Source organism: Rattus norvegicus, chromosome 7 (assembly GCF_036323735.1).
Source record: "Rattus norvegicus strain BN/NHsdMcwi chromosome 7, GRCr8, whole genome shotgun sequence".
NCBI classification, from domain to species: Eukaryota; Metazoa; Chordata; class Mammalia; order Rodentia; family Muridae; genus Rattus; species Rattus norvegicus.
In genome coordinates, this window is record NC_086025.1 from 135,454,249 (window position 1) to 135,474,851 (window position 20,603).

Genomic DNA, 20,603 nt, shown 5'->3' on the forward strand with positions numbered 1-20,603 from the left:
AGGAGGAGGAGGAGGAGGAGGAGGAGGAGGAGGAGGAGGAGGAGGAGGAGGAGGAGGAGGAGGAGGAGGAGGAGGAGGAGGAGGAGGAGGAGGAGGAGGAGGAGGAGGAGGAGGAGGAGGAGGAGGAGGAGGAGGAGGAGGAGGAGGAGGAGGAGGAGGAGGAGGAGGAGGAGGAGGAGGAGGAGGAGGAGGAGGAGGAGGAGGAAAAAGAAGGAGGAAGAAGAAGAAGAAGAAGAAGAAGAAGAAGAAGAAGAAGAAGAAGAAGAAGAAGAAGAAGAAGAAAGAAGAAGAAGAAGAAGAAAAGCAACAACAACAAAAAAGAATGCTTGCTGCTCTTCGAGAGGACCCACATCTGGCAGCTTTCAACTGCCTGTAACTCCAGCTCCAGGAAATGATGTCCTCTTCTGGCCTCTGAAGATACTGTACTTAAGTACACAAACTCCCAGGTGGACACACACATATAAACATAATTAAAGGGCTGGAGAGATGGCTCAGCGGTTAAGAGCACTGACTGCTTCCAGAGGTCCTGAGTTCAAATCCCAGCAACTACATGGTGGCTCATAACCATCTGTAATGAGATCTGATGCCCTCCTCTGGTGTGTCTGAAGACAGCTACAGTGTACTCATATAAAATAAATAAATCTTTAAAAACATAGTTAAAACTAAAAGAATATCCAAGGCTATATAGATATAGACTCTGTCTCTAATTAAATAAAAAAGTAAAATCTTTTAGATAAAGCAAGATATAATAAAGCCATCTGGCTCCATGACCCAACAGATAAAGGTACTTGCCCCTAAGCCTGACAACCTGAGTTTGAGCCCTGGCACCAAAATGGTGGGAGGAGAGAACCATCTCTGCGGGTTGACCTCTGACTTTCAGGTATACATGCACACACAGCACTCAAAGAGATATAAAGAATAACTATAACCCAAGTGTGGTGACTTAGATCTATAATCTCAGCACTCAGGAGGCAGAAGCAAGTAGGCCTCAGAACAACCCGGTTTACAAAGCGGCACTGTGTGGAGTTTGTGTGCACACACATATCTGGTGGTGAAAATTAAGTCAGCCAACATTGGCAAAAAACAGAGTGTGACACTAAATCACCTGTCTTCTCCAGCCCTTCCAGTCTCCTTCAGAGACATTACTGTCTGACACTAAAGCGTTGGTGTTCCATCTTGTGTCCTTCTTTCTCAAGTCTCATCTACTCTAGCATGTTCTCTCTCTTCTTCCCTCCACCTCTGTTCTATTGTCATATATACACACATCCTACTGCCTGTTCCAAGTCCTGGGATTAAAGGTATCTGCCACCATGCCTGGCTTTGTTTTTATTCTTTAAGTTTTGTAGGCTGTCCTTGAACTCCCTCTATATCCCAGCAAACCTTGCGGTTTTAATCCTCCCACCTCAGCCAAGTAACTGAGATTACAGGCCTGTGCTACCAGCTCAGAGAGACAGAGACAGAGATGGGAAGGGGGAGAGAGATTTGTGTATATGTGTGTGCATGTGTGCAGGCACAGGCATCCTAGTGTCAGAAGAAAGTGCTGGCTCCTCTGGAGCTACAGTTACACACACAGTTTGTTTGGTTTTTGTTTTTTGTTTTTTTTTCAGAGCTGGGGATTGAACCCAGGGCCTTGCGCATGCTAGGCAAGCGCCCTACCACTGAGCTAAATCCCCAACCCCACAGTTTGGTTTTTGTTTTGATTTGTTGCTTTGTTTTTGTCCGCTTGGGATTCCAACTCAGGTTCTGTCTCTCTAACTGCGGTTGTCGACACACACACACACACACCCCTGCCCCCCCAACCCTGAGACAAGGTCTCACTCTAGTTCTGGAACGGACTGGGATTGACTATATAGCCCAAGATGGCCTCCAACTTGCAGCAGTTTCCTGCCTCTTAATTCTAAATACTGAAATTACAGGAATGAGCCACTGGGTTCTGGGTTGTCTCTGTCTTCAAAAGAAATAGTGACCCAAAGCTTTGACTGAAGGCGCTCCCCTTGCTCCCACTCTGGAGGAGAGGGTCTCCAGAGACATTCCAAACAAAAGAAGCCATTTGATCTTCAATTACCCACATCCCCACTTATCTGATCTGGGGTCTGGTGAAGGAGGACAGCAGGAACTAAGCACAACATCCCACACCTTTCCAGCACAGCCCTGCAGACTTCCACAAGGCGGCGGAAGCCACCCTGTCTCACAGCTATTGCCTCCTCTCACACGTGCTCCCCAGGAGAAAGGCCCCGCCCACTATGAGCTGGTACGGTCACCTGTGATCTAAGTTAGGTCATCCTGAGAAAGGCAGCCAGAACAGAACGGGGTCAGAAGCGTGAACGGGGAACTAGTCCTCTTTAACCAGCTCTTTGAAGCCAGCTACTCACAGGTGTGGACATGATAACCCATGACTGGTTTCTAACTCTGGGGAAAATGAGTCTGCATGCCTCACTCTACGGCAACACAAGCCACAGACCCTTTGTTCATGTGGACTTGCCCTCTTACACACCCTGTGGCCTTTCTTTATATTTTATAGTACTCCAGTTTAGGACGTTTTGGAAGCGTGATGTAAATATTAGTCACCTGAGGAGGTCCTCTTGCCAGGGACAAATTTCTTCTATGCCTGCTGACCTCTGGTGGTGAGATTTTGAACTGTAGGTTCCCTTCCCAGTTGTTGGCCGGTTGGCAAACATGCTATCTGGTACACACTTCTCAGCAATCCCAATTCAAATGTTGAAATTCTGTAGACAGTGAAAGTGTTTTTGTTTGTTTGTTTTTGTTTTTTTGTTTGTTTTTGTTTTTGAGACATAGTATATGTAGCCCTGGCTGTCCTAGAATTTGCCATTAACCAGGCTGGCCTTGAACTCAGATCCATCTGCCTCTCTAAGTGCTGGGGTTAAAGGCCTGCACCATGCCCACTATGGAAACATTTTTTAAAATATTTATTTATTTATTTATTTATTACGTATACATCATACAGCTTTCTGCCTGCTTGTACGCCTGCAGACCAGAAGATGACACCAGATCTCTTTACAGATAGTTGTGAGCCACCAGGTGGTTGCTGGGAATTGAACTTAGGACCTATGGAAGAGCGGTCAGTGCTCTTAACCATTAAGCCATCTCTCCAGAGAGAGAAACATTTCTTTAGCCTCTGAAGTTTGCATTTGTTTTAAGGCAACATTGTATAATACAGAGAACAGAGTGTGGGATTTGGAGTCATACATACCCAGGATAAAATCTCACTCTGCTTTTTTTTTTTAATATTTATTTATTTATTTAGTGTATATGAGTACACTGTAGCTGTCTTAGACACACATCAGATCTCATTACAGATGGTTGTGAGCCACCATGTGGTTGCTGGGAATTGAACTCAGGACCTCTGGAAGAGCAGTCAGTGCTCTTAACTGTTGAGCCATCTCTCCAGCCCAGGAGCATGTGTTCTTATTTTATTTCATTTGCTTGGGTGTTTGACATCACATGCACGCCTGTGCCCATAAAGGCCAGAAGAGGACATCAAATCTTTTGGAACCATAGTTACAAACAGTTGTGAGCTGCCATGTGGGTAAACCAAACATGATTCTTCCACGAGGGCTCCAAGTGCTTTTGATCACTGTGGCATCTCACCAGGTCTTCTCTGAAAAATTTCACATCCTTTCTGATTTTTGAGTTTGAAAAATGAGATCAACTTTGTGAAGTCTTCTCTGTTCAGGATGCTACAAATGAGTTCTCAATCCATGGGAACCATCTTGGGCAGAGCTGAGCGCCCAAAATATCTTTCTGAAAAAGACGGAAGGTCCAGCACCTTCTTCCAAGGTCAGTAAGGGATAGAGATTTCAGAATTAATTATCACAGGGTTCTCAGCAGGACAGCCAAGGTCCCTTCCTCCCTGCTCTGCAGAGAAGAGAGGAGGTAGTTGAAGAGAGAGATTGGTTCTCTGCTCCTCCCTTTTTCTCCCTGTTTTCCTCACACCCACCTCTCCCCCACAGCAGCCTTCTCCCCCACAGAGACTGGGATAGGGCAGAGGGGGGCGGAGTTGGGGATTGAGGGCTTGGAAGCCCCACAGTGCCCTGTATTTGTAGGAAGCGTTGACGAGGGTAGCTGTGCTGGTGTGTGCTGTCCTGCTGACATCCTTTAGTAGGATGCTGGGGACACTGGGGCTTTGGACACTGCTTCCTGCAGCTGCACAAGGTAAGTGTCTACAGAGAGGGGCAGGGTCTTTACACCACTCAGTAAGGGAAAGGTGTACTTGAAGCAGCAGCCACCCATTTGAAAGAGGCCAGGGGGCTGGGAGGAAAGGCAGAGCCCAGGTTCCCATGGTGGGGCTTAGAGCTCAGGCCTCTGCTGAGCCAGTGTCCTGTGGCTCTGCTGTACTGACCTGGGATCTAGACATCATGTTTTGTCTATGCTTGACTGCTATTTGTCCTTGCCTTCACTCCCTTCTTGACTCCCTTCACCTTGGGCTTCAGTATCCCCAAACAGGAGGACCTGTGTGTTCTTTGAGGCTCCTGGAGTTCGGGGAAGCACAAAAACACTGGGGGAAGTGGTAGATGCAGGACCAGGCCCCCCGAAGGGTATCCGCTGCCTCTACAGCCATTGCTGCTTTGGGATCTGGAATCTGACCCATGGCCGGGCACAAGTGGAGATGCAAGGTGAATGACAAAACACGTGGTGGGCGAGAGGCATGTCTAGGTTAAGGGAGGCAGCCAAAAGGAAGGGGAGAAGTGGAATGTGTAGAGGGGGGAAAAGGCATGTCAGATGCCTTTGACAGAGCCCGGATTTGTTCTCTGTCCCCAAACCTTATGGAACTCTCTTTCCTTTCCCTCCTTCCCCTAACCCCACCCCTTCAGGATGCCTAGACAGTGATGAACCCGGCTGTGAGTCCCTCCACTGTGACCCCGTCCCCCGAGCGCACCCCAGCCCCAGCTCCACACTCTTCACATGCTCCTGCGGTACCGACTTCTGCAATGCCAACTACAGCCATCTGCCTCCTTCAGGAAACCGAGGGGCTCCCGGCCCCCAGGAGCCTCAGGCTACCCCAGGTAATTGCCTTCCCCAGGTTACTAGAGCCCACTGGGGAGCAGAAGCATAGGTCAGGGTGAGAACCGGGGCCAGTTCTCACCCCACCTCCGCCCAAACTTTCCCTCCTCCTGGCCTTGGAAAGTTGGTTGCCCTGGTGACTGGGAGATAAGGGGGCTTGCGACCAGCATGGGGGTGGATTGGAAAGTAATCTCTTTGAAGAGGGGAGAGGTTCAGTGCTCACCCCCGTGTGCCGTGCCATCTTCCCTTGCTGTCCAGGTGGGCCCATCTGGATGGCGCAGCTGCTGCTGGGAGTGTTCCTTGTGCTGCTGCTGAGTATCATCATCTTGGGTACCGACCTCTCCCACCCCTCCCTTGTGATAGCATGACACTTGCCCAAAGGGCCAAGCCTCCTCTGGGCCCTGCTGAGCCCCCAGGTCTGGGATTTTCTTTTACATTTCCTTGCAAGATGCTCTCTTCCCACATAGCTCCCCTGGCTGTCTCCATCCTGTGCACCCTACCCTAAGACTCTTCTCTACTTCAGCCCTGTTACAACGAAAAGCCTGTAGAGTGCAAGGTGGGTCAGACCCGGAGCCGGAGCCAGGCTCAGGAGGAGACTGCAGTGAGGAACTGCCCGAGTTGGCTGAGCTGCGCTTCTCCCAGGTGCTCCAGGGAAGGAGGGTGGGCTCTTTTGGCACTCCTGGAGGTTCTGCTGGGGAGGAAGGCTGGCCCTGGCGCTAGCTCTGAGGCCCACACTCAATGCAGTGTCTCTACCAGGTAATCCAGGAAGGAGGTCATGCAGTCGTCTGGGCTGGGAGGCTCCAGGGTGAGATGGTAGCCATCAAGGCCTTCCCCCCAAGGGCTGTGGCCCAGTTCCGAGCTGAGCGAGCTGTGTACCAGCTGCTAGGCCTACAGCATAACCACATTGTTCGCTTTATCACTGCTGGCCAGGGAGGCCCTGGCCCCTTGCCCTCTGGGCCTTTGCTGGTACTGGAACTGTACCCTAAGGTGAGCATCAAGAAATCTCTGTAGTCTATATTATGCACTACTCCTATGGGGCGCTACATGACCACTGGGCCTTACTCATGCCTACTCTCCTGCCTTATACTTTCTTTTGAATACACACACACACACACACACACACACACACACACACACACACACACACCATTCTTTTTTTTTTTTTTTTGGTTCTTTTTTTTCGGAGCTGGGGACCGAACCCAGGGCCTTGAGCTTCCTGGGTAAGCGCTCTACCACTTGAGCTAAATCCCCAACCCCCACACACACCATTCTTGAGACAGTTTCTCAGTGTAGCCTTGGCTGTCTGTCTTGGAACTTGTGCTGTAGACCAGGCTGTCCTTGAACACACAGAGATCTGCCTGCCTCTGCCTCCCACGCACTGGGATTAAAAGCTTGTGCCACTCCTGCCTGGCTAGAAGAGGGCCATTGTTAAGTACACATCCAGGAATAGCTTTGTAAACTCATTCATATGTTCATTTAACCAATATTTATAAACTATGTGGCAAGCACTTCTAGATGCCGAGAGAAGCCCACATGGCCCCTGGTTTTACAGGCGTCATAGACTAATGGGTCATAGAAAAGGAAGTCGCAAATGTCAAGTATGGTGTGCTGAGAGCTGGGACAGGGCACTGGGAACAGTAAGAAATAATAATGATACAATTCAACCTGAGGGACGGTCGAGATGGCTCAGCTGGTGAAGATGCTTACTTACTGTGCAAGCCTTGGGGACCAAAGTTCAGTTCCCAGAACCCAAGTCAAGGGAGTAGAGAACTCTACAAAGTTGTCCTCTGACCACCACAATGCACTCAGATGTGGCTTTTAAAAAAGTGTATATAGGTGTTTCACCTGCACATATGTCTGTGCACTGTGTGCACACCAGGCACCCATGAAAGTCAGGAGAGGAAATTAGCTCTCCTGGGGCTTTCAGAATAGCTGGGTAATGGGAATTAAACTCCAGTCCCCTGGAAGAGCAGCCAGTGTAAGTACTGAACCATTTCTCCCAGTTTTAATAAAAAGAAAAGATGTATATAACCTGAGGTGAGAGATTAACAAGAAGATGCCAAGCCAAGCTGGATAGTAGGACTTGACTATAAGAATTCCAGCCTATGGGGGTTGGGGATTTAGCTCAGTGGTAGAGCGCTTGCCTAGGAAGCGCAAGGCCCTGGGTTCAGTCCCCAGCTCCGGGAAAAAAAAAAAAAAGAATTCCAGCCTATGGAGAGATGGCTTAGTGGTTAAGAGCACTGACTGTTCTTCCAGAGGTCCCGAGTTCAAATCCCAGCAACCACATGATGGCTCACAACCATCTGTAATGAGATCTGATGCCCTCTTCTGGTGTGTCTGAGGACAGCGGCAGTGTACTCATATATAATAAATATAAATAAATCTTTTAAAAAAAGTGAACTCCAGCCTAGCCTGGGTTACATATGACCCTGACTCAAAGAAATAAATCAGGCCTGAGCGCAGTGGGGCATACCCTGAACCCCAGCATTTGGGAGGCAGAGGCAGGCTTATCTATGTGAGTTCAAAGCCAGCTAAGGTTACAAAGTAAGACCCTATCCAAAACAAAACAAAGCCCCCCAAACAAAAGCAAATAAGGTCGACGGCATAGGCAGAGGTGAGACCACATGGAACCTGGGCCTGCTGAACACTGGGGTGCATTTGAAGTCCTAGGCGAGGCACTTTGAACCCATTCACGTGTTTTACTTTCAGAAGCACACCATCAGGTAGGAATTGTATTCAGAGACAAGAAAAGGAAGCTGGTTTGCTCTGGATATGTGATTTGAGAGTCTGGTTCCTCACTGAACTGCTGCTATCTCCTGTTTATCCAGTGTCAGTGCTGTCTGTTCCTTTGAGTGAGATCACCCTGTGCCTTTGCCCTGATTGTACGTCAGCTCCTAGCAAGCTTGAATGCAGTGGCTCTTTCCCAGACTTTACCAGCCTCTACAACTCCTTCATTGCTGAGGTCTTGAGTTCTGGAAAGTTCCCCCTTTGACCACAGTCCTCCTGGGTCTATTAAAGAATAAGTTTTCGGCCCTGGTATATAGCTTAGTCAATAAAGTGCCTGCTGTGCATGAGGGTCTGAATTCAGCTCTCAGAAATGCATTTAAAAAGCCAGATTTGGGGCAGGAGAGATGGTTCAGCAGTTAGGAGCACTGGCTACTCTCCCAGCACCTATGCCAGCTGTCATAATGGCCTGTAACTCCAGGGGATGCAGCGCCCTCTTCTGGTCTCCATGGGCACCTGCGGACACACACATAAGTCGCAATACCCATACTTTTTTTTTTAAAGTTTTTTTTTAATTTATGGGTTTGAGCCCCTCTCTCTTTTGTGGGTGTGTGCACATGGATGTGGGTGCTCTCAGATTAGAGGCCACAGTCCCTGCAGCTGGAGCTATAGGCAGTGTATTGTTGTGGGTCCTGGGAGCCTCTCTAGCCCCCAAAGTAAAATTAATGTTTGTTTGTTTGTTTGTTTGTTTGTTTGAGACAGGGCCTCTCTAGGTAGCCCTGACTATCCTGAAACCAGCCTGAGACCAGGCTGGCCTCAAACTCACAGAGATCCACCTGCCTCTGCCTCCAGAGTGCTGGTATGAAAGGCATGTGCTACCACATCCAGTTAAAACTAAGAGAAATGTTTAAAAAAAAAGAAAGAAAATACTAGAACTCCAGGGGTTGGGGGTTTAGCTCAGTGGTAGAGCGCCTGCCTAGCAAGCACAAGGCCCTGGGTTTGGTCCCCAGCTCCGAAAAAAAAAAAAAAATACTAGAACTCCAGTTGTGGTGGTGCATATCTCTAATCCCCGCACCCCTCTTCCCCCCTAAAAAAAAAAAAAGAAAAAGAAAAAAAGAAGAAAAATCCAGGCATTGTGGTACACATTTGGGAAGTGGAGATAAATTTTTGGCTAGGCACACGTGCTGTCAATCATGGGTGCTTTATAGCCTGACATTTAGTTCATTTTTTCTTTTTTTTTTTTTCGGAGCTGAGAACCGAATCCAGGGCCTTGCGCTTGCTAGGCAGGCGCTCTACCACTGAGCTAAATCCCCAACACCTAGTTCATCTCTATATTGTGGTATTTATTAAGTTCTCCGCTTCCATCACGCTCCCCTTTTCCTGAGGCACAGTGTTGCCTGGGCACACCCGAGCCATTCTAAAGGCGCTCAGCAGGTTCGTGAATGCGGTTCCCAGTTGCTCCTCTTCCATTGGCTCCACCCATCTAAGTCTGTGCAGCCCTGTTAGCCCAGGCCAGGTGGTTGGAGGGACAGACGCCCTTGACCAGCATTTGACAGTGACTCTCAGACAGACTGCTGACTCTCCTTGGATTACAGCTCCACTTGGGTTATCTGCCCTCAAGAAAGCTTACTCAGCATGCGCGAAAGCTCCACCTCCACTCCAGCGTGTGCTGCTGGCGGAGGCAGTAGGATCACTGCAAAGTTGATGGCGGTCTCCTCTTCTTAGTGACTTCCAAGTCAGCCAGGGTTGCATACATACCAGAGAGATCCTGCCTAAAAGGGGAAAGGGAAGGAGTAAAAGGGCCAGCGAGGTGGTTCATGGGTAAAGGTGCTTCCACCCCAAATGAAGGCCGGAGCCAGCCCCTTAGAGCTTCTACAGTGAAAGGAGAAAACCAACTCTAGCAAGTTGTCTTTTGACCTCCACACGCGCCATGTAGCATGTGGGTACCCACATACCCCCACACACAAAGTGTACTGATTGTTTTTAAATAAAGGAGGGAAAGAAAAAGAAAAGAAAAGCCCTATAAAAATCAGGGTAACCAGACTGCCTTCACCCTGGGGTTCTCACGAGGTCTGTAGGAGGCCCTGTTCTAAGGGCCTGGGTCGCATTAAATTAAGGTACTTTTTAATTTTTTTTTTTTACATATTGGGCCTTCAGTGTAGGAGCTTCCTGGTTCAGCTTCTTGAGTGCTGAGATTACATGCATGTGCTACTTTGTCTGGCTAAAATTATAATTTATGTGTGCGTGCGTGCGTGCGCGGCTTGTTCCTGATTCCCCCTTTCCTCCACTTCCCAAGTGCTGGGGTGGCAGGCACGCAGTATCACGCCCAACCAGTGTTACTATTTTTGCTGTCACTTTGATGCATAGTCTCATGCTTTCACTGTCTGTAGTGTCTTGACCTGGTTCTGTCAGGGTGTCTCTGTCTGCTGGGGAGGTGCCGGCTGGAGTGTGTGGGGTCTGTCAGTAGCTCTCTGTTCCCTGGAATGATCCTTTCCAGCTCTGTGTGTCCTGCTCCTCCCTCTGCTTTTCTCCAGGGCTCCTTATGCCACTACTTGACTCAGTACACGAGCGACTGGGGCAGTTCCTTGAGGATGGCTCTGTCCCTGGCCGAGGGCCTGGCGTTTCTCCACGGGGAGCGTTGGCAGGATGGTGAGTAGCCAGCAACAGGGAGGGAGGAGTCAGTAGCTGCACCAATGAGTCCAGTTCTCCCTCCGCTTAGGGGAGAAGGACTGCACCAAGGAGAACCACGTGACCTGTGTCCACAGGCCAGTACAAACCAGGTATCGCTCACCGAGACCTGAGCAGCCAGAATGTGCTCATTCGGGAAGATAGGTCATGTGCCATCGGAGACCTGGGCCTTGCCTTGGTACTCCCTGGCCTTGCTCAGCCCCCTGCCTTGGCCCCTACTCAACCCCGAGGCCCAGCTGCCATTTTGGAGGTGAGTGCTTTTGATAAGTATGAGACCTGAGATGACCGCGTAATGATTGCTGTGGCAACAGTGCGGCTTTGCTAGTAGACCGGGTTGAGCTGAGGTTGCCATAGAGGTGACTCGTACTCCATATCTTCCCAGGCTGGCACCCAGAGGTACATGGCTCCGGAGCTCTTGGACAAGACTCTAGACCTGCAGGACTGGGGCACAGCTCTCCAGAGAGCGGATGTTTACTCTCTGGCTCTACTACTGTGGGAGATCCTGAGCCGCTGTTCCGATTTGAGGCCTGGTAAAGTCTCCACCCCAGTGTCCCACCTAACAAAGGCTCGCATACCCTCCTACCTATTCCAGAGGGCTATGGCCTTCCCTAGTTTTACCACTTAGGAGCCCCCTCACCAGGGGAGGCTAACAGTGTATGTCTACACTTTTCCCAGACCACAGACCACCACCTTTTCAATTGGCTTATGAGGCAGAACTGGGCAGCAATCCCAGTGCCTGTGAGCTCTGGGCCCTGGCGGTCGCGGAGAGGAAGCGCCCCAACATCCCTTCCTCTTGGAGCTGCTCTGCCACAGTAAGAAGCCGCAGGCTTGCCAGCTGGGGACAAGGAGCAGGGGCTGAGTATAGATTTCAAAGATGTCTCTGCTACAACCAGACCGTCTCCTCCTATCCTTTTCTTCTACACGTCTCACACAGTTGGCTCCACCCACCGAAGATGCCCACCTTCCTGCGGAGCCTTTTTATTCCTAGCCTCTTACTCCACAGTTAGCTCTGTCGTTCAGTCATCTCCTCCAGGAAATCCTCTCTGACTTTTCTCCCACTCGGAGCTTGGCCCCTTTGGCAGTGTCTCTTCATTAACAGTGTACCCCAAAGTTCAAACCGGCGCCCCATCACTTTGTACTATGCAGCTGTGTTTCTGCTGTAGACCAGTTAAAGCTAGCTCTAGGTATAACAAGGTCAGAAGGGTCGTCTGATCTGAAACTGCAGAGCTCTTCACAAATGGTTTCCTAAGATGTCTCTTCTCCCACTCTCCTGCCTGAAATTTCTACCATACTAGTTAGTGTCTGTTGGGTTGGCCAATGGAAGCCAGGCTTTGTCTGCAGCACACACTGGTTGGCTTGGAGAACGAAGAGTAACTTTCCATTAGCACATACGTTGTTGTTAGCCTGTATTATCCTTAGAGGAAAAGGTAGACCCTTTGGAAGGTATCCGAGGAGTCTGTCACAGGGAACAAACTCAAGGGACTGGACTTTATGGGATGGGGCTCAGAGGTGCTCCACACGTGGGGTGGGGAGTCAAGAGTGGTGGGACATGCTCTTAGCAAGGACTCCATGTAGAATGGGGTGAGCGCGGGGGAGAAGCAAAGACTGGAGATGTCTACTCTGGGGTCGGTGAGGCCCACCATCTACTCTTTTCCTCCAGGACCCTAGGGGGCTGAGGGAGCTCCTGGAAGATTGCTGGGACGCAGACCCAGAAGCAAGGCTGACAGCTGAGTGTGTGCAGCAGCGCCTGGCAGCCCTGGCTTATCCTCAGGTGGCTTCCTCCTTCCCAGAGAGCTGTCCACAGGGCTGCCCAGAGAACTGCCCTGCAGCGCCTGCCTCTGCGGCTTTCCCCTGCAGGCCTCAGCAGAGTTCTTGTCTCCTCAGTGTTCAGCAAGGCTCTGGCTCTAAGTCCTGAGCCTGTAAGTGCCACTGTTCAGGTGTATGTAAATGAGCAGCTCATATGAACTCTGTACAGGCTGACATGCGTGTGGCCGACATGCGTGTGTCAGGTGTCAGCCTCATGCCTGTTGATGTCATTCTGTGTGGGTTTCTAACCCATCGGGTAGCTATGCTCAGGAAAGAGAATAAAGCAAGATTCCCACTCATTCTTGCTTTCCACCAATGCGTATTTACTTCAAGATCCATTTATTTTATTCGTAGTACGTGTGCTTGTGAGCTCCTGTGTGCCACATACGTGCCGGAGGTGGTGGAAGCCAGAAGAGGACCAAGCCCCCGGAACTGGAGTCACAGACGGTTGTAAGCCACCATGTGGGTGCTGGAAACAGATCCTTTGCAAGAGCAGTGATTGCTCTTAGAGGCTCCTAAGCCATCTCTTTAGCCCTTTATTCTTTTTTTTTTTTCGGAGCTGGGGACCGAACCCAGGGCCTTGCACTTCCTAGGCAAGCGCTCTACCACTGAGCTAAATCCCCAACCCCAGCCCTTTATTCTTGAGGCAGGGTCTTGCCCTATAGCCTTGGCTGACCTACATCTACTACTCAGTATGTAGCCCAGGCTAGTCTCAGACTTGCAACAATCCTCATGCCTTGGCATATGGGGTACATGCTTGGGACACCAGCATTTACTCATGTATGTATGTATTTACTTATTTGACAAGGTCTCACTATGTAGCCCTGGCTGGCCTGGAACTCACAAAAATCTACCTGCCTCTCTCTCTCAAGTGCTAAGATTAAAGGTGTGTGCCCACTGTGGCAGCTACTAACATTTATTTTGGAAGATTTTATTTGTATAATTTTAACTCTGTGTGTGTGTGTGTGTGTGTGTAGGTTGATGTCTATATACAGGTGAGGGCTGGCACAAGTTAGCTCAAGGCCATGATTGGACAGTAAAAAAATAAGGCGGGGACAAAGCTTTTGTAAGGCAAGAGAGAAGGAGAAGGAAGGAGAATCAAGATGGAGATGGAGGGGTTGGGGATTTAGCTCAGTGGTAGAGCCCTTGCCTAGCAAGCGCAAGGCCCTGGGTTCGGTCCCCAGCTCCGAAAAAAAAAAAAAATGGAATTTCATCTTACCCTAATGTATTAGCTTCTATCTATAAATATATAACATTATAGATACAGGTGAGGAGGATTTATTAGAGTGACTTAGAGGCTGCAGTCCAGCTAATCTAACAATGGCTGCCTGTAAGCAGAAAGCCCAACAATCCAGCTCGGTCCATGTGGTTGAGTTTCTCAGCTCATCAGTGTATGCTGGAGTCCCAAAGCATTAGGCTCTAACGCCAGTAAAGGAATGTCCAGAGAATCAGGCAAGGAGCAAAAGTGTCCTTCCACGTCCTTATCTAGAAGGTATGGCCCAGATTAAAGGTGTGTCTTTCCACTTCAAAATCTAGATTAGTGCATCTGCCTACTTCAGATTAAACAAAAAACCTTCAAGGAAAAAAAAAAAAAAAGGAAAAGAAGGACTAGAGAGATGGCTCAGTGGTTAAGGGCACTGGCTGCTCTTCCAGAGGTCCTGAGTTGAATTCCCAGCAACCACATGGTGGCTCGCAACCATCTGTAATGGGATCTGATGCCCTCTTCTGGTGTGTCTGAAGACAGTGACAATGTACAGTGACAATGTACTCATATGTGAATATAAATCTTAAAAAAGAAGTAAAAGAAAAAAAGAAAAAAGAAAAACCCTCACAGGTGTGTCCCCATGTTTGGATTTTAGTTAATTCTAGACATAGTTGACAACCAAGAATGGTCGTCACACATAATAAAAATTGTTTTAAATGTTTATAAAAGTTTGAGGTCATCTTGGCAACACAGTAAACTTGAGGCCATCCTAGGCTAAGTGTGAAATACCGTCTCAAAAATAAAGTGTAGAGAGGGGGTAAGGTGAGAGAGGAACAGAGACAACTATGTATGGCTTGTTGCAATGTGCTTGATTTATTCATCTTTTTTTCTCTTCACAGACAGGGTCTCATAATCCAGGGTGGCTTCAAACTCCCTGTGTAGTCAAGGATGACTTTGAACTCGTGATCCTACCTACAAAGTGCTGGGATTACAGGCTTGGCTCCTATATGTAGCTTTTTTCCCTTTCTTTTCTTTTTCATGATAGATAGGTAAATCCCTTTATTTTCACGATTCCTTCCCTAAAATAAACACTACCTTGTTAGGAAACAAGTTCTTACTGTGTAGTCCAGATTTCTGTGTATTCTGGTAGTCCAGGTTGGCCCCAACTTGAAATCCTCCTGTCTCTCAGGTGTGTGAGCATTAGAGGACAGTTTTCAGGGAACTGTTCTCTCCTATCTTGTGGGTCCTGGGATTTCACTGAGGTTGTCTGTGGCAGTCTGCTGGGCTGCCACCATCCTCTTCCTTTTGTGGTTTGTGGGGGTGTTTTGTTTTGTTTTGTTTTTGAGACAGGGTTTCTCTGTGTAGATCTGGCTATCCTGGAACTTGCTCTGTAGACCAGGCTGACCTCAAACTCACAGAGCTCTGCCTGTACCACTACCACCTAGCTACCTGCTGGGCCATCTTGCTTTCAGGAGAAACTTTACACTCTAGTTCTGCTCAGCTGGCTTGTGTTTTCCATGACAGTCCTTCTGCCCCCTATCCACAGGAGGGAACTAAAAGATTGCAGAAGTTCAGAATGTGTGTGAGGTGGCACAGCTTTTAAGTAACAGATGAAAGGGTTTTTACCATTAGATGTTGATGGGGGCTAGAGTGATGGCTTAGCAGTTAAGAGCAACCATTGCATTTCCAGAAGACCTAGATTTACTTTCCAGTACCCACAAGACAGCTCGTAACTATTTATAATTCCAGTCTCAGGGGAATCTGGTGCCCTCTTCTGACTCCTGAGGGTGCTGCATGCGCATGGTGCACAGGACATACACGTAGCCAAAACCCCCATAACACATAAGATAAAATATTTTAAAAGATATTTATGGGTTGGGCATATAGCTACATTGCAGACTCTTGGCTTCGCATGTTTTGAACTCCACCTGTTAGAACTAGATGTGCTGAAGCACGAGTTTGTAATCTTTACCTTAAAAAAAAAAAAAACTCTTTTGAGAGTTGTGGCTTGCTCTTGTTATTCTTGCACGGGAGAGAGGCAGATAAGGGATGACTGCCTTCCCTCCAAGGTCAACCTGAGTCATACAGGAAGACTCTGTCTCAAAACAACAAAACCAAAAGTGAAGTTATTCACCCGGAACAATGGCATGAGACTATAACCACGGCATCTGTTGGACACATTGAGACCCCCTCTCTTACCTATCTTTCTACAAAAGAGAACCACGGGGCTGGAGAGATGGCTCAGTGGTTAAGAGCACTGACTGCTCTTCCAGAGGTCCTGAGTTCAGATCCCAGCAACCACATGGTGGCTCACAACCATCTGTAATGAGAACTGATGCCCTCTTCTGGTGTGTCTGAAAACAGCTACAGTGTACTCATATATAATAAATAAATAAATCTTTAAAAAAAAAAAAAGAGAACCACGGGCTGTGGTTATAGAAGCTGGCAGCATTGAGACCTGGGGCTAGGACTTAGCAGCACTTCCTCCTTTTGTTCTCTGAGGTCTTGTTTTTTTGTTGTTTTTGTTTTTGGAAACAGAGGGTTCCTCTGTGTGGCTCTGGCTGTCCTGGAACTCACTATGTCGACCAGGTTGTCCTCAAACCCAGAGATTCACCTGCCTCAGCTCCTGAGTGCAGGGGTTAAAGACATATGCCACCAGCACAGGGCTCTCTGAGGTCTTATATCGGGTTGGCTGGCCTCAAATTCCCTAAGAAGCTAACATTGCCCTTGAATTCTGATTCTCCTCCTCCACTTCCCAAGTGCTAGGTTACAGACAAGGCTACCTTAAAACAAACAAACAAAACACCTAATGTACTCACTGACCTGTAACCGCAACGCAATGATAGGGACTGGAGAGATGTCTCAACAGTTAAAAAGCGTTTGCTTCTCATGCGAAGTGTTTGAGTTCAGTCCCCAGCATCCACATGGCTGCTCATCAGCAACTCTGACTCCAGGGGCTTTGAAGACCTCCGCTGTCATTCAGCAGGCACTTGGTGCACATACATTGGGGCAAATCACTCATACTCATTTAAAAAAAAAATCTTAAAATTTAAACGAACAAAAGAAACTGAGAGTTTATCTCGTTGGCTCGGGGTCTCTGCTTGGAGCTAGCCCTGCCCCGCTCCCGCCCTAAGGAGCACTTCCGCTGTGTCTGTTATTTCACCAGTTATGTATTTCACAACGCAAGGCTTTTTTTTCCAAAAGGCTCCGCCCGGCGTCTAGCGCAAACGTTTCCTCCTTGTTTGGACCACAGCGATTGACAAGTCAGTTCTCCAATCATCATGCCGAGTGACCACATAATTATCTAGGTCACCGGGGCGGTGCGGAAGCATAGAATGAATAGGGGTGACCAGGAAGTGTGTGATCCCAGACTGGGAAGGAGGACGGGAAGAGGACCAGCGATCTTGGGAAGGTGACAGGGCATCTGGCCTCCCAAATTCCCTTCTTTCCTCTTAGCTGGGCCAGGGATCCATTTATACCTGAGAACTAGGAACTCCCTTTGCCCTTTCTTTGGGGTGTGTGTGTTTTGTCCTTATCTTAGCGTTTTGGGTTCCTTTTTTTTTTTTTTTTTTTTTTTTCTCCACTGGGGCGAGCAGGGAGTTTAGGGTTTAGGTCCTATCTCTCACACTACGGATGCTTAAGGCCTCCGGTCCCTTTCTAGGGAGAGGGAAATGAGACGCCTACATCCAGGTGAGATAGTGAAAGTGGGAGGGGCCCCAGGAAGAGAGTTTCTGTGGTTTAGACCCTGCGCTAATGTAGGCTAGGAGGGCGCTGGAGAGAGGAAGGAAACTTTTTTTCTGTTTTGTTTTGGTTTTCAACACAGGGTAGCTCTGGCTGTCCTGTAACTCTCTTTAGACCAGGCTGGTCTCTAACTCAGAGATCCACTTGCCTCTGCCTCCAGAGTGCTGCCCATTTTAAAGTGGAGGTTGCGGTAGTTTTATCAGTGAGAGCCTTCGTAAGGCGGAGGCTGTAGGGTGGGGCTCGGGCTCTAGAAAATCCGCTTCCCTTCCTGGGAGCTTCAGATTTTTGTCTGTTTTACTTCGTAGGATTGAACTAACTTGTGGACATGTGGAATCCTAGTGCTGGTAAGTAACTGGGGGGCTCTCCTCTGACCCCGCCCCAGCCCATTTTGCAACGAAACGGGATTTTTCTGTATCCTGCAACCCCCAGCAAAAACAAAGTCACGGGACCACTGCTAGCTACCGAGTTCTGCCTTTCCGTAGGGCTTAAGAATGGTGGTGACTGGGTTGGGGATTTAGCTCAGTGGTAGAGCGCTTGCCTAGGAAGCGCAAGGCCCTGGGTTCGGTCCCCAGCTCCGAAAAAAAGAACAAAAAAAAAAAAAAAAAAAAGAATGGTGGTGACTTGTGTTACTCGTTGATAGAGGTTTGCACCGTTCTAATCTTTATTCTCCAATTCTTCCTCTAGGGCCAAATCCATATCCACCCCAAGTTGTGTGTCCAGGAGGTTCCAATCCTGCCTGCCCACCATCCCAAAATCCTGCCTTTCCTCCTGGCCCCTGTCCTCCCGGAATTCCTCAGGGAAACCCAGCTTTCCCTCCGTGTCGACCTCCTTATCCTGTACCGCAACCAGGGTGTCCAGGATACCAACCCTCAGGTCCCTACCCTCCCCCGTACCCACCAGCTGCTCCTGGCATGTGCCCCGTGAATCCTCCGGCTCCTGGCATGGTAGGCCCAGGAATAGTGATAGACAAGAAGACTAGGAAGAAAATGAAGAAAGCTCACAAGAAATCACACAAGCATCATAAGCACGGGAAGGTCAGTGTCCTCTGGAGCCTGGCTGGGGAAGGAGCTCCCTTCAGAGGGACCGGGGTGATCAGGAGTTGGGGATGGGCATTCTCGGTTTGTGGGGCGTGGGAGGAGGACGGCAATCCTGTCCTTTTGGCAGGTGGTTTTCCTTTACGTAAAGAGATCCTCCTTTAAGGAGTTTAGTAATATTGAGGCATTCGACCACTCCCATCTGCAAAGGAAAAGTGAAGTGGGGGCGGATATCAGAGCCAAAAGCCCTCTCCCTTCTCTCCCTCTATCCCTGTAACTCCCCGCCTTGACCCACCCTAGGTGTATCTTTTGGTAAGTTGGACACACCCATTAAGGTTGTCTAAATGTCAAAAGAGTTCTTTGACAAAGTGCAATGACGCATAATAGTTTGCGGGGTGGCGGTCTGACCCTAGTTCCTGGATTTCCTTTATCTCCTTCGGCGTTCTCAGGTGCTGAGTTAATTCCCTGGGTGGGTCTTCTGTGACTCAGCAGCCTTCTGCAAAGCCTGGGGTGAAAGGGCATTTTCCTTCACAAGACCTGTATCCCTTCCTTCCACAGGGACGCTAATTATTGTTAGTGAGGGAAGGAGTTTCCCTGAGGACTTGGGAAAAGCATCAGTCTAATCTTGAAGCTTTAGTTAGATTTTTATGCCAAATGTTTGCTTGTGGGTCTGGACTCTAGTTCCTGATTCTGGGTCTTAGGTAGAGATGTGGGGAGTGGGGAAGGAAAGGAGACACTGAATGAGGGAGAGAACCCTGAGAGCCTAAACTTTTTTTTTCTAAGATTTATTTATTTATTTCATGTATGTGAGTACACTGTGGCTATCTTCAGACACACCAGAAGAGGGCATCGGATCTGCATTACTGATGGTTGTGAGCCACCATGTGGCTGCTGGGATTTGAACTCAGGACCTCTGGAAGAGAGTAGTCAGTGCTCTTAACCGCTGAGCCGTCTCTCCAGCCCCAACACGAAACTCTTAAGGGCTAGGATTCTGGTAGCAGGTGTTTTTTTTACAGTAGCTGACGGAGGTATGTCTGTGTGGGGTTTCTCCAGCCATCTGTCTGTCTCTGCCATCTTCCCCACTTTTTCCCCTAGTGGGACTTGGAGGAAGTACAGCATCACACACACACACACACACACACACACACACACACACACACACACACACACACGGTGGCTGGCTGTTCCTACCCTCTCTGAGGTGCAGAGAGTCTCGTTTGTCATTCTTTAAGCTAATGAGTAGGGACTTACAAAGTTGCAGCTGCTTCCCGCATCCATGCTGTGTTTGTTCTTCATTCCTGGCCCTGGCTAGGTGTGGAAAGTATAAACTTGGTCAGAAGGCAATGTGTTCAGTTCTGTGCAATGACTGAGGACAATTTAATCCATTCTTGTATGTTCACTGCTGAAGGAAACCCTTGATTTTGTTGGTTATGGGACAGGACGGTATGAGACTCCTGACTACTGGATACTTGGGTGGATGGGTGGGGCACCAAAGAATGGACCTTGGAGTGACCAGAGGCCATCTGGATCTGATGATGTGTCCTTTCCCCTTGCAGCACTCCTCCTCCTCTTCCTCCTCCTCCTCCTCCAGCAGTGACTCTGACTGAACACAGGGCCTGGAGCCTCCTCCCCTCAAGCCTCACCAGCTCCAGTCTCCCACCAAGCTTCACCTGTCATCTTGTACTGAGGGGAAATTAGCGCCCCGCCCCACTCCTTCCTGTGCCTTCTCCCCGCTGTTGGGGAAGATGACTGCCGAGGGGTAGCAAAAGCTACCTTCTCCCTGCTTGATATTACCGTAGCTTATGAGGTGGGGGGGGGCACTGTCTTTTAAGATATGCACCATGTGATTTTTCTTTTGTAACTTGGGTTTGTGACAATTTGTGATGAGAAACCTGTACTTTTGTAATGGCGACACACGAGAGCGATTTGGTAGCAACCGTATTCCCGGCCTTACTGATCACAGTAACTGTTGAGCCACTGGGAAGTGCAGTCCCTTTCTTTACTTGATGAGCTCTTTTGGAACCCAATTTCTTCCTCAGTTCAGTATGTTGTCTCAGATGGCTCTGAGGACCAAATAAACGCTACTCTCCCAGCTTCTGCTCACCATTACCTTAACTGGGCTCAACACCATGGCCTAGTTTCGTTGCTCTTGGTCATACACCTTAAAGTATGTCACTTTTTTTATTCCTCTGAGAGTCTCACATCACCTAGACTTCAATATGTGTGTGAGTGTGTGTGTGTGTGTGTGTGTGTGTGTGTGTGTGTGTGTGACTTTGATACAGTGACTCTGATATACAGATCCTCATGTCTCCACTTTTGAAGAGCTAGGATCACAAGCTTCAGCCACCACACGCTGTTTATGGGCTTGAACTCAGACCTGTGCC

General features: G+C 48.8%; 2 protein-coding genes and 1 long non-coding RNA gene across 8 annotated transcripts; 2 read left to right on the forward strand and 1 right to left on the reverse strand.

The window, feature by feature from the left end:
• The first annotated feature begins 268 nt into the window (after positions 1-268).
• On the forward strand, positions 269-15,935 carry Amhr2 (anti-Mullerian hormone receptor type 2). 6 transcript variants are annotated; one of them, XM_039078593.2, is made up of 12 exons: positions 269-4,173; positions 4,452-4,634; positions 4,833-5,024; positions 5,281-5,352; positions 5,546-5,664; positions 5,779-6,009; positions 10,281-10,395; positions 10,512-10,684; positions 10,817-10,964; positions 11,110-11,246; positions 12,095-12,353; positions 12,595-15,935. In XM_039078593.2, exons 1-11 carry the CDS (start codon positions 4,125-4,127, stop codon positions 12,347-12,349), a joined length of 1,674 nt encoding a protein of 557 aa, XP_038934521.1. In that variant the 5' UTR covers positions 269-4,124; the 3' UTR covers positions 12,350-12,353; positions 12,595-15,935. The 6 variants fall into 6 exon arrangements, with proteins under 6 accessions (XP_038934521.1, XP_063119188.1, XP_038934520.1 ...); NM_030998.2 differs by lacking the exon at positions 12,595-15,935 and having other exon boundaries at positions 3,674-3,798; positions 4,065-4,173; positions 12,095-12,539; XM_063263118.1 differs by lacking the exon at positions 5,779-6,009.
• On the reverse strand, positions 7,187-16,458 carry LOC134479584 (uncharacterized). The gene is made up of 2 exons (XR_010053118.1): positions 16,268-16,458; positions 7,187-9,518 (listed from the first exon to the last, which is right to left on the reverse strand). It is a non-coding gene; the product is annotated as an uncharacterized LOC134479584 (long non-coding RNA).
• A 333-nt stretch (positions 16,459-16,791) lies between these two features.
• Positions 16,792-20,096, forward strand: Prr13 (proline rich 13). The gene is made up of 4 exons (NM_001008379.1): positions 16,792-16,856; positions 17,491-17,529; positions 17,870-18,219; positions 19,776-20,096. The coding sequence occupies exons 2-4, from the start codon at positions 17,511-17,513 to the stop codon at positions 19,824-19,826; spliced, it is 420 nt and encodes a 139-aa protein (NP_001008380.1). The 5' UTR covers positions 16,792-16,856; positions 17,491-17,510; the 3' UTR covers positions 19,827-20,096.
• The last annotated feature ends 507 nt before the right edge of the window (positions 20,097-20,603 follow it).